This window comes from Puccinia triticina, chromosome 6A (assembly GCF_026914185.1).
Source record: "Puccinia triticina chromosome 6A, complete sequence".
Lineage (NCBI taxonomy): Eukaryota > Fungi > Basidiomycota > Pucciniomycetes > Pucciniales > Pucciniaceae > Puccinia > Puccinia triticina.
This window is the reverse complement of record NC_070563.1, coordinates 1,811,439-1,829,443: the sequence shown is the minus strand read 5'-3', so window position 1 is coordinate 1,829,443 and position 18,005 is coordinate 1,811,439. Positions and strand designations below refer to the sequence as shown.

Here is an 18,005-nt window from a genome sequence, read left to right as displayed (position 1 = left end):
CGGGTCATAGCCGGGTCTTTGGGCCAACCCAAAATGATAAACACGTGCCCAAACCCTAACCTCATTAGTCCTCGGGTCGGGGCGGGTCGGGTCAAAATCACAAATAGGCTACCCGAACCCGCCCCGAGACCCGACGGGTCTCGGGTCGGTGTCGGGTCGACCCGACCCACTTGCATCCTGAGTTGCAGGTGAGGCTGTACAGTAGGATGCCTTGCGCAACTGTACTGACCTCTCACTGCCAGCAAACAGGTGACGTAATCTGGATTTTGCCGCACTGACGTAATCTAGATTCCAATTCAAACCCGCGCCCCAGGTGTGTTGTCACCTGTTGTAGATTTTGTCACCTGCCATTCTCAGTGGCAGGTGCAAGAGGAAAGAACAACTCCCTTGATGGCCGGTGCTAACCGGTCATCAAGGGGACACACACACCTCCCTTGATGGCCCGTCTGTACCGGCCATCAAGAGGAACACCCTACATTATCTCGTTGGCCGGTCAGTACCGGCCAGCAAGAGTAAGGCACTGTTTGCACTCTTGATGGCCGCTACTGACCGGCCATCCAAAGGTGACACATATACCCCTCGGTGGCCTGTCAGTACACCGGCCATTGAGACGAAAACACTAAACTCTCAATGGCCCGTACTGGCCGGCCATCAAGAGCAAAACTCTTTTCTTGATGTGTATACACATCACCCTTGATGGCCTGGACTGATTGGCCATCAAGAGGACATACACACCCCACTTGATGGCCCGTCAGTACCGGCCATCAAGAAGAATATACTACACTCTTGATGGCCTGCGCTGACTGGCCATCAAGAGTGCAGCGCTTTGCTCTGGATGACCAGTTGGGTCAATGTGCAAGGTGTGTATGTCCTCTCAATGGCTAATCATTTCAGGCCATCAAGAGTGTATTATGTTCCTCTCAATGGCCGGTACTGACGGGCCATCGAGGGTGACGTGTATACACATTGAGAAAAGAGTTTTGCTCTCAATGTCCGGCCATTACGGGCCATCAAGAGTTTAGTGTTTTTGTCTTGATGGCCGGTGTACTGACAGGCCACCAAGGGGTATACACAACACTGGGTCGCTACGCTAACCATAGCGGTTAGCGTAGCGTAGCGCAGCGCAAATGCGCTATTTTTTAGCGTAGCGTTAGCGCAATTGCACGCATATGCGCTAACGCTACGCGCACGCGGTGCGCAGCTATTTTAGCTGATAGCGTAGCGTTAGCGCAGATGCGCGCAATTGCGCTAACGCTACACATGCAGGGCGCAAAAGAGCGCGCGCTACGCTGCGCTACAGCGCCTTTAGCGGGAAAAAAGGGCTTTTTTCCGCTAAAAGCGCTGCAGCGCAGCGCAGCGTAGCGTAGCGACTGTAGCGGCGCGCTAACGCTAACAAAGAATTGGCGCGCTGTTAGCGCCGCTGAAAATTAGCGCAGCGTAGCGGCGCTAACAGCGCGCTAACGCTATGCAAAATTGAGGGGTGCTTTTTGCCGCTACGCTAACGCGTAGCGCTGAAATAGCGTAGCGTAGCGTAGTGACCCAGTGTTGGTATACACCACGGGTGCAAAAAGATATCCCAAAGCCGGATGGAATCCGGCTTGGAAATATTTTCCAGTTCATTCAGAACGGACGTTGCCAGGAACGAGTCACAGCATCCGCGTTTGTGATATTTTGAGAATATCTCAGAAACCACTCTGAGTGGTTTCTGGAATATTTTGCATAAATTTAGGAAATATTTTCTGGGACATTTCCCCCCAAATATTTTGAAAATATCTCAGAAACCACTCAGAGCATGGAGGCGCTGGACCAACAAAAACGGCCAAATTTGTGTTTTTTTTGTGAAATGCCGGTGAATCCACAACAAAATGGACAAATGAACCGACAAAGCGGCCATTGTTATGCTTTCAGAGCGACAATCCGGCCACTTTGGCGTGGTCTGACGGCGCCTCTGGCGCAACAAAAAAGCCACCATGGCTCTGAGCCAACATTCCTAGCCAAACATGGTGCCTGAGCCGACACTCCTAGACAAAAATGGCTCTGAACCAGAAATTCTGGTCAATCAAGTTTCATGTTTTGAATCTAGCCATCTTTCCTTGCTTCCGCTTCGAGCATCCACCAAACATGTGGGATCAGTATCAGTCTGTATCAGTGTATGTATACAATGGTAGCAGTACTCAATCACGTGTCAGTGTCAGGATTGGTTATAAATCCTGTAATAGTACAAGTACCTCACCAGGCAGGAGAGCAGCCTGGTTCCTATATATACCTCTTCTGTTTTAACCCGCTTCAACCCCCCCATCATTCTCGGCAACTTCTTTATCACTCAACAGGGGGTTGGTTAGGTGCCCTGAAGAGTTGGTCAAGCTGGTTACATGCTGCCTTTTGTGCTCTCTCTATCATGCTCCTCTCTGACTTGATTGGGGGTTGGTTAGGTGCCCAGGAGAGTCAGAACAGCATTTCAGAGCATATAAGCTGAGGAATTGAGACCACCTCTTCCTTTTATTCCAGCAAAAAAAGCATTATTGACTGGATAAGAAGAAAAAGGGTTGTCAAGTGATTTGCCAACTTACACCAGACTCTCTTTGGAGGGCCTGGTGCAGCCTGGCTGACGCGAAGTAACCCTTGCGAAGGGAGCCTCCGCAAATCACTCTAACTTAACTGAGTCGACGGGCCCCGTCCCGCAGGGACCCAAGTCCACTCAACAAGCCGTTAACCTCTGCAAGGACATCCAGCAAGCTGTAAGACTCGTAGGACATCCTCAGATGGCCTTTGTGTATGGTTAAAGGCATTGCTTTTGTACCCATGCGGTGCATAAAGTAGGCAGAGTTGCCACAGTAGCCCTTATGTACATATTTATATACATATTGGTCTGTATATGTGGTTGTGTCACAGTGGAAACCAATAATCCAATGGCTTCTGGCCATCTTGGAGAATGAATTTGTATAAAAAAAATGCCAGTGCAAAAAAAATTCAAGACACTGCAAAAAATAAAAAGCTGTGCAACATGTCGGTCCAGCGCCTCCATACTCAGAGTGGTTTTTGCAATTTTTTTGAAGATATTCTTGATGAGAAAACCAAAATGTTTGGGAAAATATCTCGAATCCCACCACATATCCAGGAAAATATTTTGTTAACCAAGTTTTATCTCACAAGATATTCTATTAAACCATTTTTATGATGCAAAATATTCTGATATCCACATTTTGTTGGACAAAATATTCATGAGAACCAAATTTATTGCTCACAATATTTTGCTGCCTCAATTTTATTGAGTGAAATATTTTCAACACTGCCCTGGATTTCATAATATTTTCAAAAATATTACACATATCAATCCGGCATCATCCCAACAGGAAGCCCGGATTATTTTCATTGCAAGCAAAAAAATAGAAAGAACAACAGAAAAGATATATAAGAATAAAAGAGGAGATCGGTATATCATTCTAGACCGCTATTGATACTGGTATCAGCGTTGGCGTTAGTATCAGCGTTGGTGTTGCTGTCATTTTGTTTGGCATTGATCTCGGCAATCCTCGCTGTAACCTCGACATTGGTTGGCCGAGCTTCTCGCTCTTCATCGACATCCTGGCACATCCGATTGTTCCCCCAGAGAGCCCGGTCCTTGCGAACAATTAGGGATGCAAAAGCAAGGGGGCTAAGCTCTACACCTCAATAAAGTCCTGAGAGTCTGACTTCTCTGCATCAAACGCGGGCGGGAAAATCTCCGCAAAAAATGAGTGAGTGCTTTGGGGGGAAACCACAATAGAAGACAGATGGTCAAAGCTGAGGCAGAAACACACCTGTAGATGTATGCGAAGACGGTGTGGTGATTTATATAGGCAAGCGCGGTAGAACGTCCACGTGGGGATAGCGCGGGCGGGGAATGCACAAAGCCGCTCAGGCAGAGTGCATTCCGGTGACATGAGCACTGAGGATGAGGTCAGGAAAGCACGCTAGGAAAGCTTACGGAAAGTCACACACGGATTGGAATGCACGGATTGTTGAGTTGTCTGTTAGTCTGCTACCATGATGTATCACCACAGTATGGAGGGCTGTTGGATCGACCCATGAGCACTACCAACCAACCACCCAGCTGGCAGCCACAAGCGTCTGTAGCCTAGTTGGTAAAGGCAGCACTCTAGTATGTGTCTCAGCTTAGCTGAGGTCGTGAGTTCAACTCTCACCAGACACATCTTCATTTTACAGTCTCTACAGTGCGTGCAAACGGGGGAAGTCTTCTTAGGGGAGCGTTTGGAGAAGATGGATTTGGATCCCGTTCCCGCTTCTAGAGCCAGACCGGAGCCGGTCAAGCAGCTTCCGGTAGCTCCGGTGGCGGGGGGCAACAAGAAAAAGGCGGCAGAAGTTGCACGGCAAGCAATGGGCGGGCAAACCACGGTAGCCCTTACCTTGAGGGAGCTGGCGGCAATTTCCCCGGTGATGGCGGATGAGATGATCAGCGTGTTGAAAGAGGCGTCAGGTGAGAGGAAGCCAGCGGCGACGGCTGTCACCATCAACGCGGAAACTGCGGAGGTTAAGTGTGCGGAGTTTGGACACTCGCTGGACTCAATTCCCGTTCTACCATCTACGGCCGTGTCCTGCCCACTGGGATACGTGAGTATGAGGGTAGGAAACGTCACAAAATGGGCTATGATTGACACGGGGTCCATGATCAACATTCTCCCGGCGGATTTGGCATCGGAGGCTAACTTGGTGCTGCGGAAGACTCACATAAAAATCCGCACGATGGGTGGGTTTACTCGTGAAGTGGATGGGGTTGCGGAGGCGGAGACCGTGGAGGTGGCGAGAGTGGTCAAGAAGTTATTGTTCTTGTTGACTAGGTCTCACAAGATCATCCTTGGTCGACCAGCGCTCTTTGCCTTTCGAGCGCAGCTGCGTTTCTGTCCCGCAAGGCAAGAGGAAGTGATGCGGGGGGAAGGGACTCACAGAAAGCGGTACGAGACGATCATCTGCCAGCCTCAAAGCGGAGATTGGGTGACGGAGGTGGGCGATGGGGCACTGCATCACTGTGCGGAGCCTCCCGCGGAGGATTTTTAGTTGTCGGCCGAGCTATGCGGGCGGAGGAGGCTTCGGCTCAGCCTGGACGGTCGACATTTAAGAAGCGGGAGGGTATTGGCGAAGGCACGGCGAGGCAGTTCAACACCAAAGTGAGCTTTCCATCGTGTGCATCTCTGAGTGTGGAAGGATCAAAGCACTACCACAGCGCCACTGTGGTGAGCCGTTACTCTGCGACAGGGACGAGTGACAAGTGGAAAGCGGGAATGGACAAGAGCGGAAAAATTGGTGCGGAAATTGGGAGCTGCGCGGCGGAGGCGAGCAGTGTACAAGTAAGTCCTCCCAAGTATGCACTTCCGAGTCGGCTTTCTACAAAACCCTACCATTGTGCCACGGTCGTGAGCGAAATGAGACGTCCGCGCAGGGGTTTGATTGTAGCCAGGACGATCGACGGCGACGGTGAAGCAAGAATGGGCCAAGTCAACGGGGGAAGGTATAAACCGGTGGCAAAGAAGGTGCGGCCGCGGAACATGGCGATGCCGCAGGAGCTCAACCCGCCATTGAGGGAGATCAAGTAGAGCCGGGATCCGTTCAAGACACCTTTGCACCGGGTCCCGCCAAGGTTCGAGCCGACGAAGCGGATTACGGCGGAACGGATGGCCAGTCTCAACTTTGGGCCACCGCAATGGCTCCACAAGGAGGAGTTCCACTTATTGGCCGAAGCCATCACGTTGCGGGAGAAGGCGTTGTCATTCGGACCGGAAGATCGGGGCTTACTCAAGCGGAGTATTGGGGATCCTTATCGAATACCCATGGTTCCGCATGAGCCATGGCAGATACGGCCCATCCCTATACCAGCGGCGATTTGGGGAGAGATGACGGAGCTGGTGCGGGAACGGTTGCGGACGGGGTTGTATGGGCAATCATGCTCCAGCTACTCTAGTCCGATCTTTGAGGTAATTAAGCAGGACAAGAAGAGTCTGCGGATCGTGCACAACTTGCAACGGCTTAATTCGGTCACTATAAGGGACGCTGGGTTGCCGCCACGCATAGAGGAGTTTATTGACACTATGGCGGGGCGGGTTTGCTATGGTCTGGTGGACGTAATGGGCGGATATGACCAGCGGGAATTGCATACGGAGTCAAGGCTGCTGACGGTGTTCGAGACGCAATTGGGGCGCTTGCAGCTTACTCGGCTTCCGCAGGGGGCTACTAATTTGGTGGCGGTGTATCAGGCGCAGATGTCCTGGATCCTTCAGGATGAGTTACCTCATACGGCGTAGATATTTATCGATGATGCGGCCGTGAAAGGACCAAGGAGTGACTACGGCGGAGCGACCTTGGCGGAGAATCCTAATATTCGTCGGTTTATCTGGGAATACGTGGTGGCTCTGGAGCGGGTTTTGTTTTGGATCGAGGAAGCAGGCCTTACAGTTTCAGGAAAGAAGTTTGCGGTTTGTGTACCGGCGCTGGAGGTCCTAGGGCACGAGGTGTCTAAAGACGGACGGCGGGTCGCAGAACCTAAGCGGAACAAGATACTGGATTGGCTGAAACCACGCACGGCATCTCATATCCTGCAGTTACTCGGGTTATGCAGTTTCGTGCGCATGTTTATTGAGAGGTTTGCGGAAATTGCGAGTCCAATGCGGAGATTGACACGCAAGAATGTGGAGTGGAACTGGACCCAAGAGTGTGATGAGGCGTTTGCAATGCTGAAGGACATAGTAGGCCAAAAGATCTTGTTAAAGGAACTCAACTACGATAACGGCAGAATTCGTTTGGCAGTGGACTCAAGTGAGTTTGGTGCGGGCGGAGTACTCACCCAGGAAGAGGACGGGAAGGATTGGCCCGTGCTGTATGAATTGGTGACGTTTACAGATGTGGAGTTGCGGTATTCTCAGCCGAAGTTGGAGCTGTGCGGAGTGGCAAAAATCGTGCGGAGATTGCAACACATACTGTGGGGCGTCTATTTCGAATTACTGGTCGATGCGGGGGCGTTGGTGCGGATGATCAACTGTCCATTGTTGCCCAATGCCCCTATGACGCGGTGGGTGGCATCCTTGCAGCTGTTTTCTTTCGAAGTGGTGCACGTGTCGGTGTGGTGATTTATATAGGCGAGCGCGGTAGAATGTCCACGCAGGGATAGCCCAGGCGGGGAATGCACAACGCCGCTCAGGCAGGGTGCATTCCGGTGACATAAGCACTGAGGATGAGGTCAGGAAAGCACGCTAGGAAAGCTTACGGAAAGTCACGCGCGGATTGGAATGCACGGATCGCGGATTACGGATTGCGGATTGCGGATTTCGGATCGGGTATTTGGATTGGAGCGGAAAAAGACAGGGCTGGACTGCGGCGGGACTACACACGTGGACTGGTAGCAGCGGCGCGTCAGCGGGTGAGCCATGACAGCCCAAGCGGTGTGGTAGACGGAAAAGTGAAAAATCAAAAGTTTTTTCTCATACAGATATTTACTCACAATACGCCTCAAGATAACATCAAACAGACCTCATAAATGGATTCTACGGCCAATTTTACCCCTAGTCACCACTGGAAGCATCACCTGAACCCTGCTGGATTGGAACCTACACTTCTTTGGACACTGGACACCCATCACACGTTCAACATACCCAGTCACCAGCCTGTCACCAGCCTCAAGTCAAGGATCACAGTATTTTGCTTATACACATCACCGGATACAAACATACATCTCCCCATCAGACTACAGTCATTACATATTATCAAGTACTCTTCTATTTCCATATTATGATGTCATCACACACTGACTCTGCAGCCTCAGAATTCATTTATGCACCCCCTGCATCCACCTGTCAACTCATGCAGTCTACTGTCACTTTACGCAGCCTTCATGCGGCCCTACTGCATTCTTATGACATCATTTATGTACCCCTGACACAGTATGACATCATTTGTATCTACTCCCACCAGCTAAAATCCCTCACACTGTTGTCTAGATTAGTTGAAACCCTAACCCACAAGCCCTCTGGGGCTCCACTTTTGTCTATATAAGGAGCTCTCTCCTCCCCAGTTGTCAGCTCCTGAGTTCATTACTCACCAATCACAGTCACCCCAACATTTACAGTTACAGCCTTATATATACTTAACAACCTACATACATAACAACCCTTACATTAACAATAAACAACAAATTATTCAGTGTCATCAACAAGCTCATCTTGAACCAACCAACCCTATCACTTCATTAAAACTTGCCAAGCTTACCTTGGTGGGTCTTGTTATCTGATAGTATAGAAGGGCAGAGTTTGCACCTCCATCATCCCCTTCTCCATTCAGCAAAAGGTTCTCAGGAACACTTTTGAGTCTTACAAGGGAGTCCCCAACGTGATAGGATAACTTTGTTCAATCGACAACGGATAATCGATTTCAACCATATAACCTAAAGAACCATTGTCTACGGATCTCAACTTCAAGCGGCGAGAGGAATCAAATTCATCAACAAAACCATATACTCAACGGCATATTCAGTTATTCTGTTGAACAACTAGTCAAGTTTTAAAACCATCCAACAAAACGATTACAAACCTCTGAAAAAGGAACGAACTTACTACCATTCTGAGCCAAGACTCTTGAAGAAGCAGGCCAACTTATTTTCGAGAAGACGGGACGAGACCCTAAGTAGCTGGATAAGTTAGGACACGGTTAAAAAGACCTTTGGAACTACTCGAGGAGCAGACCGATTTATTTTCGAGAAGACGGGAAAGAGACCCTAAGTAGCTGGATAAATCAGTGGACTGTTCTACAGTACTTCCCAGATTGATAAGTAATTTTTTTTTTTTTTTTTAGAAAGAACACCCCCAAATTGCCCTGGTAAAGAAACCAGAGACCAGAGATTATTGTTTCTTTTTCAGAGCACAGTAACAGTTAGCAGAGGATCGTCACATCACGAAACTAGGAATCAAGAAGAATCAACATGAGTTTACCATTTAGTACATTGGAATTGGACGGCGGATTTGCTCCCTCCACCCCTTTTAGAAACAGGCCTGCAGACGGTACTACGGGTTTACTGTGGACAAATGATACACCACACAATCCCCCTCCGCCGCCTAGGAAAGATAAAGGAAAAGGACCAGAAAATCAGTTCAGAGAACATATGGACAAAGAATTATCAGACTCCGAAGAGACTCCACAACACCAACATATCCCACCTCGTCATAACACCCCGCGTCAACAGCAGCCATCGGGGTACGGGATCCACAACACAGAAAATGTTCAAGAAAATATGTACCAGCCTCAAAGACAACAACAAACACAAGCCGGAATACCAGTCCAACAGCCTTACCCGGTTTACCCACAGCAGATGTATCGCCAACCTCAGCCATTGATTCCAGCTAGACCAGTTATCATCAAGGACCCAGGACTTTTCTACGATGGGAAACAATTTATGAAGTTTTTATTACGATTCGAGAGGATTGCAAATGCTTTTGGAGCCACGGATCACGATAAAGCTGCCCAGATTTTACAATTTATTCAGACAGAAGAACTGAAGTGCGAACTCGAGGAAATGGACGGATACGATGATTACGATTGGAAGAAACTACGAGCCGATATGGTCAAAACCTGGGGCGAGTTAGACAATACCATCATGTATACCACCGATGACCTCATAAAACTAGCCAAACAACAATCCAAGTCTGGAATTGCAACCCATCGAGAGTACAAGGAATATCTTGGCAAATTCACCACAATCCTTAAGTACCTAGTCAAAAACGAACACGTCAGTAAGAAAGACAAAGCTGGCGGACTGTTCTTAAGCGCCTTCCCGATAGAAAGCCAAAGGAATGTCAAGCAAATTCTAGTCAGTAAGGATCAACTTCCAAAAGCTAAGGATGGCAGTAATAAGGCACCGAAATGGGAAGACTTGATAGCGGCAGCGGAAACCGAAGTTCATGTGGACGATAGCGTATATACCAATTTCTCAAGTTTTTCTGAGTCAAACCGCACAATGCAGAAGGAATTGGATCAGAAGAGAGGTGACGGCAAACAACGTGAGCAGATGCTAAAAGAAACCCCAAATGAGAAAACAGTGGACCAAAAGTTCCAGGACATGCAACAAGAATTAGCCGCGCTCAAAAACCAGCTTCGGGGCAATCAACCCGCAAACTATAATAGACAAGGTCCCTCAGACAAACAGGAATTTTCGCGAGGAACACCTCGGCCAACCACTCCCCAATACGAGAATCAATCTTGTTTCTATTGTTCACGAGATGGTCACTTAACATATCGATGCCCGGAATTGGCAAAGGATGAAGATCAGGGATTAGTAAGCCGTCGCGGTAGAGACTACTTCCTGCCAGATGGACAACAAATACCATTTGTACCTTCAAGACCAATACGAACGGTGGTTGCAGGGGCATCAGCGGACCCACAGATGCAAGAAGCAATCAAAAATCTGGCGGAATCACGACAGCAAGGAAATGGTAACACCCCGGTTATGAAGACCTCAGTACAAACCATCCATTGGAGCCCTCCTACCTTAGGCGTGGAAAACTTCATGAGATCTCATCCTGTCACTAGGTCAGAAGCTCAAAAGGGCCGACGCGAAGTTAGGATCCAGGAACCAGAAAGAGAAGCCATGGATATCGATCATGAAGAAGAAGTGGACAGATCATCGAAAGAAACTCCAAAAAAGGCGCCTGAGAAAGTCTGGAGCCGGGAACGAGTACCGACAATCCTGAAGAGAGACTCACCAGAGGAAGTTCTACTACAGGACTTGGAAAACGTCAAGATTCCCACAACGTTTGCACAACTCACTACAATATTGCCTTCATACACAGAACAGATCATAGCAAAATTACAGGGACGTCTGTCAGGCAAGAATACCTCCACCACCTACATTGCAACTGAAGCAGCCAAAGTAGCTGCACCAATGACCACCTTACCAGAGGAAGAAGGACCTTCAGATCCATGCTACTACAGTTGTGCCCTGGGATACGTAACCGCGCAAGTTGGGGGAGAAAAAGTCGACTTTATGGTGGATTCCGGTTCTATGGTCAACGTCATACCCCGATCAGTAGCGGAGGACTTGGAGCTAGAATCTGTGATAGTGAACATACCCATGCAAGGTGTTGGTGGAGCCAGATGCGACATTACCGGCGTAGTCAAGAACTGCCCAATACAGATCGGCCGATTCTCCGGACCCGCTCACCTCTTTATATCACCAAAGGCTCAAGATTGTATTTTAGGGCGACCTTTTCTATTTGATTACAATTGCACTTTAGAATACCACGAAACAGGGGAGACTCTCACGTTTCAAGGAAACAAGGGTCGGCGAATTTCAGTACCATTGGCTCGAACTGGACAAGGACGAGGATGGGATAATCGAAAAGATCTCAGTACCAATAGTGTGAAATTGGCTCCAACATCTGAACCTAGCAATAATGAAGAACACCGAATGTTTAAGAAGAAACAAAATCAGCATTTTTTATAACTACCGGCGTTCAAATAGGGAATAACTCGCTTCAGCTAGTTGAACGGGTTATATCTCGAGCGCCGGGTTTATTAGACTGGCTCAAATACTTTTTCTTAAAATACCTTGGAAAAACGGCAAAACGAACAAAAATATATCTCTTCAAACTCTTATCAAACAAAAAGAATATCCTCATCATTTTTCTTACTCTATTAAAAATCTTTAGTAACCGGAAGAAGAACTCACCATCTAAATCTGAATTATCTGAAAAATCTATTATCCTTGAATCAATCCCTTCCATCAACACCTCAAGAATAGAACCAACCAGACAAGCCACACAACAAACTATCGGATCCCTACTATCTGATGGCTTAGGATCCCTGTTTCAAAGCAAGTTATGTCAGAGTTGGAGGGACGGAAGCTTGTGGTGCATGACAAAGTATAAACCTGTAACAAAGAAAATCAGACCAATCAATCAACCAATTCCACAAGCACTGAATCCACCTCTTCAAAGACCACCGCTATCACGAGATCCCTACCAAACGCCTCTTACACCTCATCCACCGGACTTTAAGCCTACCGCTAGGATTACAGAAGAACGCTTGAAGGTAGTAAACTTTGGACCCGACGGATGGCTGTGGGAGGAGGAATTAAAATTATTCAAGCATTTAATCGTGATTCGAGAGAAAGCTGTGGCCTTCACGCCAGAGGAAAGAGGACTCTTGAAACATTCATATGGTTTACCCTATGTCATACCGGTAATTGATCATGTACCATGGCAGAAGAAACCAATTCCAATCCCAGCAGCAATCAAAGACGAATACGTGGAGCAAGTACGGGAACGGGTACGGAATAAACTCTACGAGCAATCAACATCAAGTTACTCTAGTCCGGTTTTTTGCGTACTCAAACATGACGGGAAGTTAAGGATAGTCCACGACTTACAAGAAATGAATAAGGTCACCATCAAAGACGCAGGACTACCGCCTGCAACAGAAGAGTTTGTGGAATCCTTTGCCGGGCGAGCCTGTTATGGATTGGGTGATATTATGGGAGGATATGACGAAAGAGAATTGGCCCCGGAATCGCGACCTCTCACCACCTTTGATACTCCACTAGGAAGATTTCAACTCACCAGACTTCCGCAGGGCGCAACCAATTCAGTAGCAGTGTATCAAGCACAAATGATGTGGATTCTCCAGGATGAAATACCCGACCACGTAGGCGTATTTATTGAAAATGGCGGTATCAAAGGGCCAAGTTCCACATACAATGATGAAGTTCTAGAAGAGAATCCAGGAATCCGACGTTTTATCTGGGAATACGCTCAAACACTGGAAAGAATATTGTTCCGAATTGAAGAAGCGGGACTCACTATCTCAGGAAAAAAGTTTGCATGCTGTGTACCTGCCTTGGATATTGTGGGTCATGTGGTCTGCAAAGAAGGAAGAAGGGTTTCGGATCAGAAGAAGAATAAGATAACAACATGGCCAACTCCCAATAACGTCACGGAGCTCCGAGGCTTCATGGGAATCGTAACTTACGTCAGGATTTTCGTCAAGAATCTGTCCGAAATAGCTGCTCCACTCCGAAGGCTGACACGAAAGGACGTAGAATGGCTCTGGGACGAAAGCTGTGACGATGCCTTCAATCAGCTGAAAGAGATAATTGGAGAAGATATCACCCTGAAGAACCTTGATTATTCAAAAGACGCAGGGCTTATTGTTTTAGCAGTGGACTCCAGTTTCATTGCGGCCGGTGCAGTACTTTCACAACAGGAGCTTGAGACTGGATTAAATCGACCAGTATTATATGAATCGATTGTGTTTTCGCCGGTTGAGTCAAAATATTCACAGCCTAAATTAGAACTCTGTGGGGTGGCACGAATCCTGAAGAAATTACAAATGCTCTTATGGGGTCAACATTTCGAACTCCAAGTGGACGCACAGTCTTTAATTCAGATGATCAACTCGCCTTCACTTCCCAATGCCCCCATGACAAGATGGGTAGCATTCATCCAACTTTTTTCGTTCGAAATGGTGCATAAGCCAGGGAAAACGTTCACAATGCCAGACGCCTTGTCCAGACGCCCAATAAGCGATGAAGAGGAAGAATTCTATAATGATACGGAAGACTTTGACAAGGAAGAACCCCTAATCAAAGCCTGCTCACGGTATAACATAATTTCAGCCTCAATGGAACTATTGGAGTGGGAGGCTTCTGGTTTCTGGACAGACCTCAAATATTATCTACAAACACTGCAGAGACCCTGTTCTATGGATCTGGAGGATTTTCAGAAACTTAAACGAAAATCGGTTAACTATTTTATCCAGAATGGACGACTCATGAGAAGACATTCACCCATGCCACAACTAGTGATCTCCAAGATATCCTACCCACCGGGGACTTGAGGAAACATACCAGCGATTATTCTGCCGATTTTGGTGGCCAAGTTTGAAGAAAAAAGTCAAATTATGGGTTCATAGCTGCGAACCTTGTCAAAAGAGGGACCCATTAGTTCCACAAGAAATACGGCACCCCACAGGAGAGAGCAGCTTATTCGGACGAGTAGCTTTGGACGTCTGTCATATCAAAGCTGGACGGTACAAGTACTTGCTGGTAGCACGGGATGATTTGTCTGGATGGGTTGAAGCAGCTCCTCTGGTGAAACTGACAGCCGCAACTATTGGAAAATTTCTCCTTGAAGAATGGGTCTATCGATATGGCGTAATCAAAGCGGTGACGGCAGACAATGGACCGGAATTCAAGAATGAATTCATCAAAGCAGTCGAAAAGATTGGAGCAGTATTTAGGCCTCCTACACCTTATTATCCTGAAGCCAATGGTATGATTGAAAGAGGACACCAACCCATTAAAGACACCCTAATCAAGATGTGTGGCGAATCTGGTGGGAAATGGAGGGAATATCTGCCTTTAGTACTCTTTGCTGACAGAATTTCGACAAAACGCACAACGGGATATTCACCTTACAAGCTGGTGTTCGGCCAGAAAGCGGTTCTCCCGGTTGACTTGGAAATGGACACTTATCTGGGTATTGATTGGACTGAAGTCAGCACCACGGAACAACTCTTGGAGGCAAGGACTATGCAACTGGAACGTCGAGAAGAAATTCTAGGAATAGCTCACGAAAAGTTGATGAAGGTCAGAAATTCATCTGTTCGATACTGGGATCGACGAATGGCAGCAAGACTTCGGAAGCCGTTAGATCCAGGAGAACTAGTTTTGGTCTACAACAAAAGCCTGGAGGATCAGTGGGGAAAATTGTTTGCAAATCGATGGAACGGACCTTTTCGGATCAAGCAACAACTACCCAAGGGTTCCTATGTCTTGGAAGAATTGGATGGGACTGAACTCAAGAGGGCTTATGCAGCTTCACATATCAAACGGTTTTACCCTCGAGGACGTGAACTAGCAGACATTCAGGAGGATGAGGATCCATCTCAGCCGGAGTCTGCAGAAGACGAAATGGAGGAAGTATCTGGCAACAGTTCGGATGGTGGATCATCAGATGGCTCTGACTGAGCTGGATTACACCTACCAGGGTTGTTGTTTAAGTTGGGGAAGGAAAGAAGGCCTGCTCCTGACAAAGTCACTCTTTAAATGATTTCAATTGTCAGTTCAGTGGATATCAGGACCAGCTTTTCAAACCACAGAAAAAAAAAAAAAAAAAACTCAACATAAAGTCATTAATAATAAAAAAAAAAAAAAAAAAAACCTCACACAGTTTCTATACTGTTCCTTCTTCTCCATTTCTCTTATCTTTTTTCTCTCTCTTTCTCTCTCAGTGGTATGCTTACAGGGAAGGTTGGGGACAACCTGTTTAAGTTGGGGGAGGGGGGTCTGGGATGGATTAATTTCAAGAATGAAAAGAACAAAAGACAAAAATAAAATAAAAAAATAACTAATCATCTTAAATTTTAGGGTTCTGGGGGTTTTACAATTTTTTTCAGTTTTTTTTAGGATTATCTATCGATTTTTTTTGAGAAAAACACGTTTTACCCCGGGAACTCTGGACAAAAGATCAGTAACAAAAAAAAGAAAAAAAAACTAGGAAAGAAACAAACCAGAGGATCAGTATTGTGGGTGTAAGCAGGTGTAAAAAGAGGAGGAAACTCACGAAGGAACTAGTCGTCGTAGCCAGCTTGACGCATGTAGGGTACGAAGGCTCGAGCAAAAGTGTGATAGAGCCTAGTATAGGCCTCGGAGTCGATTGCAAAACGAGCATGATGCTTGATAGCTAAGGGACGATGGGGCTCCAGGAGAGCTTGGACTTGGAGGTTGCTTAAGAAGGGGAAATCCTCAATCGGGGGTTGACCAATGATGGAGGGGGTGGAAGCACGAGAAACGCTACTCATGCTGACGTCGTCCGCCAGATCAGTCTCGGTGACGCCGTCGGCATCGGCCTCACCATTGGCATCACCATCGGCATCATCAACGCCGTCGGCATCGGCACCACCTTCAGGATCAACGGCATCAACCTCGATGGGTTGATGACCGTTGGGCTCGTTACCAGTAGGCGCGGGCTGGTTAAGCCAGTCGGGTAAGGTGGTCCACGTATCATCCCACTCAGGGGGTGGAGGGACCTGTTCAGGAAGCGCAGAAAGTAATGAGCGGCCGGGTAAGAAATAGGTGATAGAGTAAGGAGAAGGACGTACACCACCCGACCACTCAATAAGGAGGTCCATCCCATTATTGGCGCGATCGGTCTCGGCAGTAGCTTCCCCGGAGTGGGATGAGCCTGACGCACCCGAACCCTGGGAACGATCCCCGTACTCGGCTGAGGAATGAGACCCGTACTCGGACGAATCTGCGACCAAGTTTCGACAGCTGGTAGCCGGCGAAGTGAGGTTGCTAGGGCGAGGAGCAGCTGGTACCAGCCACTCGTCGCCTATGACAACTTGCATGGGTTGGATACTAAGAACTGTGTGGCGAAGATCGGGAGTCAGGAACTCGTATGGGAAAAAGGGAAGAGAAAGATTGACTCACTGGATTGTCGGCTTCGTCGGAAGCGGGTCAATAAACGGGCAAGTTGGGATGCGATCTCTCACCCGGGAGGCGCGGTTGGTATACTGGAGACGCTTGGCCGGGACTGGCTGCATCCGCACCCTGAAAGCGGGGGTGGAGGCCCACCAACCTGGGGGGAACCCGCGACGGGGAGGGCGACGGGGTCCGGAGTTCGGTCGGGGAATCCGGACGATCACTGGACGCGATAATCTGTAGTAACCAAAGAATGGAGTCAGTTTCGGACCGGATAGTTTACAGCGGTCCGGATATACAACTCACCGAAGCCACTTGGGCCATCGCCGATCCGGCAACAACAAAAGGCCGATGATCCGGAGAAGCCGGGCCATCAGCTGAGCGATTGACTCGGGTTCGAGGTCGGTTGGGGCAGTTGAACGCTTCCAAACGCTGGCGGGACCATTGGAACCAAGAAGGACGAATCACCCCGCCTCTGTACATAGGCCCGTCCATGATAAGGATAGGGTTGTGTACAGAGGAACCCGGCTAGGAACAAAACGACCAACGGGGGGTCAGCGATGCCAAAGACAAACTACTAAGTATAACAAACAGAACAAAACACACTCAAGCTGAAGCGCTAGCAGAAGCCCCGCGAGCTCGTAACGGGTAAGGGGACGGGGAAAAGTAGGTACAATAGTGGGGTCTGTTGGACATGATAGTAGATGAAAAGGATAAGTCTAGAACTCAGTACTGGGGAGGAGTGGGGTGGATGATGAGGTTGGAGGAGGGGGGGAACCTTTTTTATACTCACCTCGGATCCTGTGAGGACTCATAGGGACTTAAAGGCCCGTAGTTCTTTTGCCCCATACGCGGGCTCTGAACGGAGGCCACGAACCGTTCGTAACTAAAAGTGGCATCGTCCGACTCGACCAAATAGGAACCCCAGATAGAGTCAAGCCTGACGGCGTGCGGGGCCATCTCCCTCTCCGGAACCATACGTACATGAACCCACGGCCCGGTCTTGAGAAGCAGGTTGCTGGAGGAAACGGGGAAAAAGCGGCCGATTAGTCTTACCGTCTTAGGGCCGGCCGCTATGAGATCGCCGGCTGAAAACCAACCTTGCCGGCGAAGGCAGCCCAATCAGAATCCCCGAAGACCTGTCAGATTCGGTGGTACGAGTGGTGCGGGTAATAAATCTGACAGCTGCATCAGCCAACGTAGCGGCCACTCAGCTGTTGAGGAAGAACACGAACGCACTCACTTCAAAAATGAACCCTGCTCACCAGCAGGGTTCAGTATAGCTGTAGGTTTGGATGGGGCGAGACCTTGACGGCACCGGCGGTGGACCATTGGCGGCGGTGACGTATTGGAGGGAATCGGAAGGCCGGCAAAGCTGAGTATGGGTCTTGAACCCCAAACCCATACGCCCTTGAGCTCCTGAATAAGCCATACCCCCGAAGGGGGTACGACCAACACACATACACACTCGAGACCCAAATGCGGGGCTGGGATAGCTGCTGGGCGGGTACGACCAACACTAAGTACCCGGGCCCAAAGCCCGATCAGT

The 18,005-nt window shown here is 48.5% G+C and overlaps 2 protein-coding genes across 2 annotated transcripts; one reads left to right on the top strand and one right to left on the bottom strand.

Moving 5' to 3' along the window:
• Nucleotides 1–9,142: 9,142 nt before the first annotated feature.
• PtA15_6A238 (uncharacterized protein) lies at nt 9,143–11,479 on the top strand (the record flags this gene model as incomplete). The annotated part of the gene is made up of 1 exon (XM_053169922.1): nt 9,143–11,479. The coding sequence occupies one exon, from the start codon at nt 9,143–9,145 to the stop codon at nt 11,477–11,479; it is 2,337 nt and encodes a 778-aa protein (XP_053021165.1).
• A 4,124-nt stretch (nt 11,480–15,603) lies between these two features.
• Nucleotides 15,604–17,271, bottom strand: PtA15_6A237 (uncharacterized protein; the record flags this gene model as incomplete). Its single annotated transcript, XM_053169921.1, has 5 exons — nt 15,604–16,460; nt 16,528–16,693; nt 16,763–16,984; nt 17,059–17,141; nt 17,250–17,271. 5 exons carry the CDS (start codon nt 17,269–17,271, stop codon nt 15,604–15,606), a joined length of 1,350 nt encoding a protein of 449 aa, XP_053021164.1.
• Between the last annotated feature and the right edge of the window lie 734 nt (nt 17,272–18,005).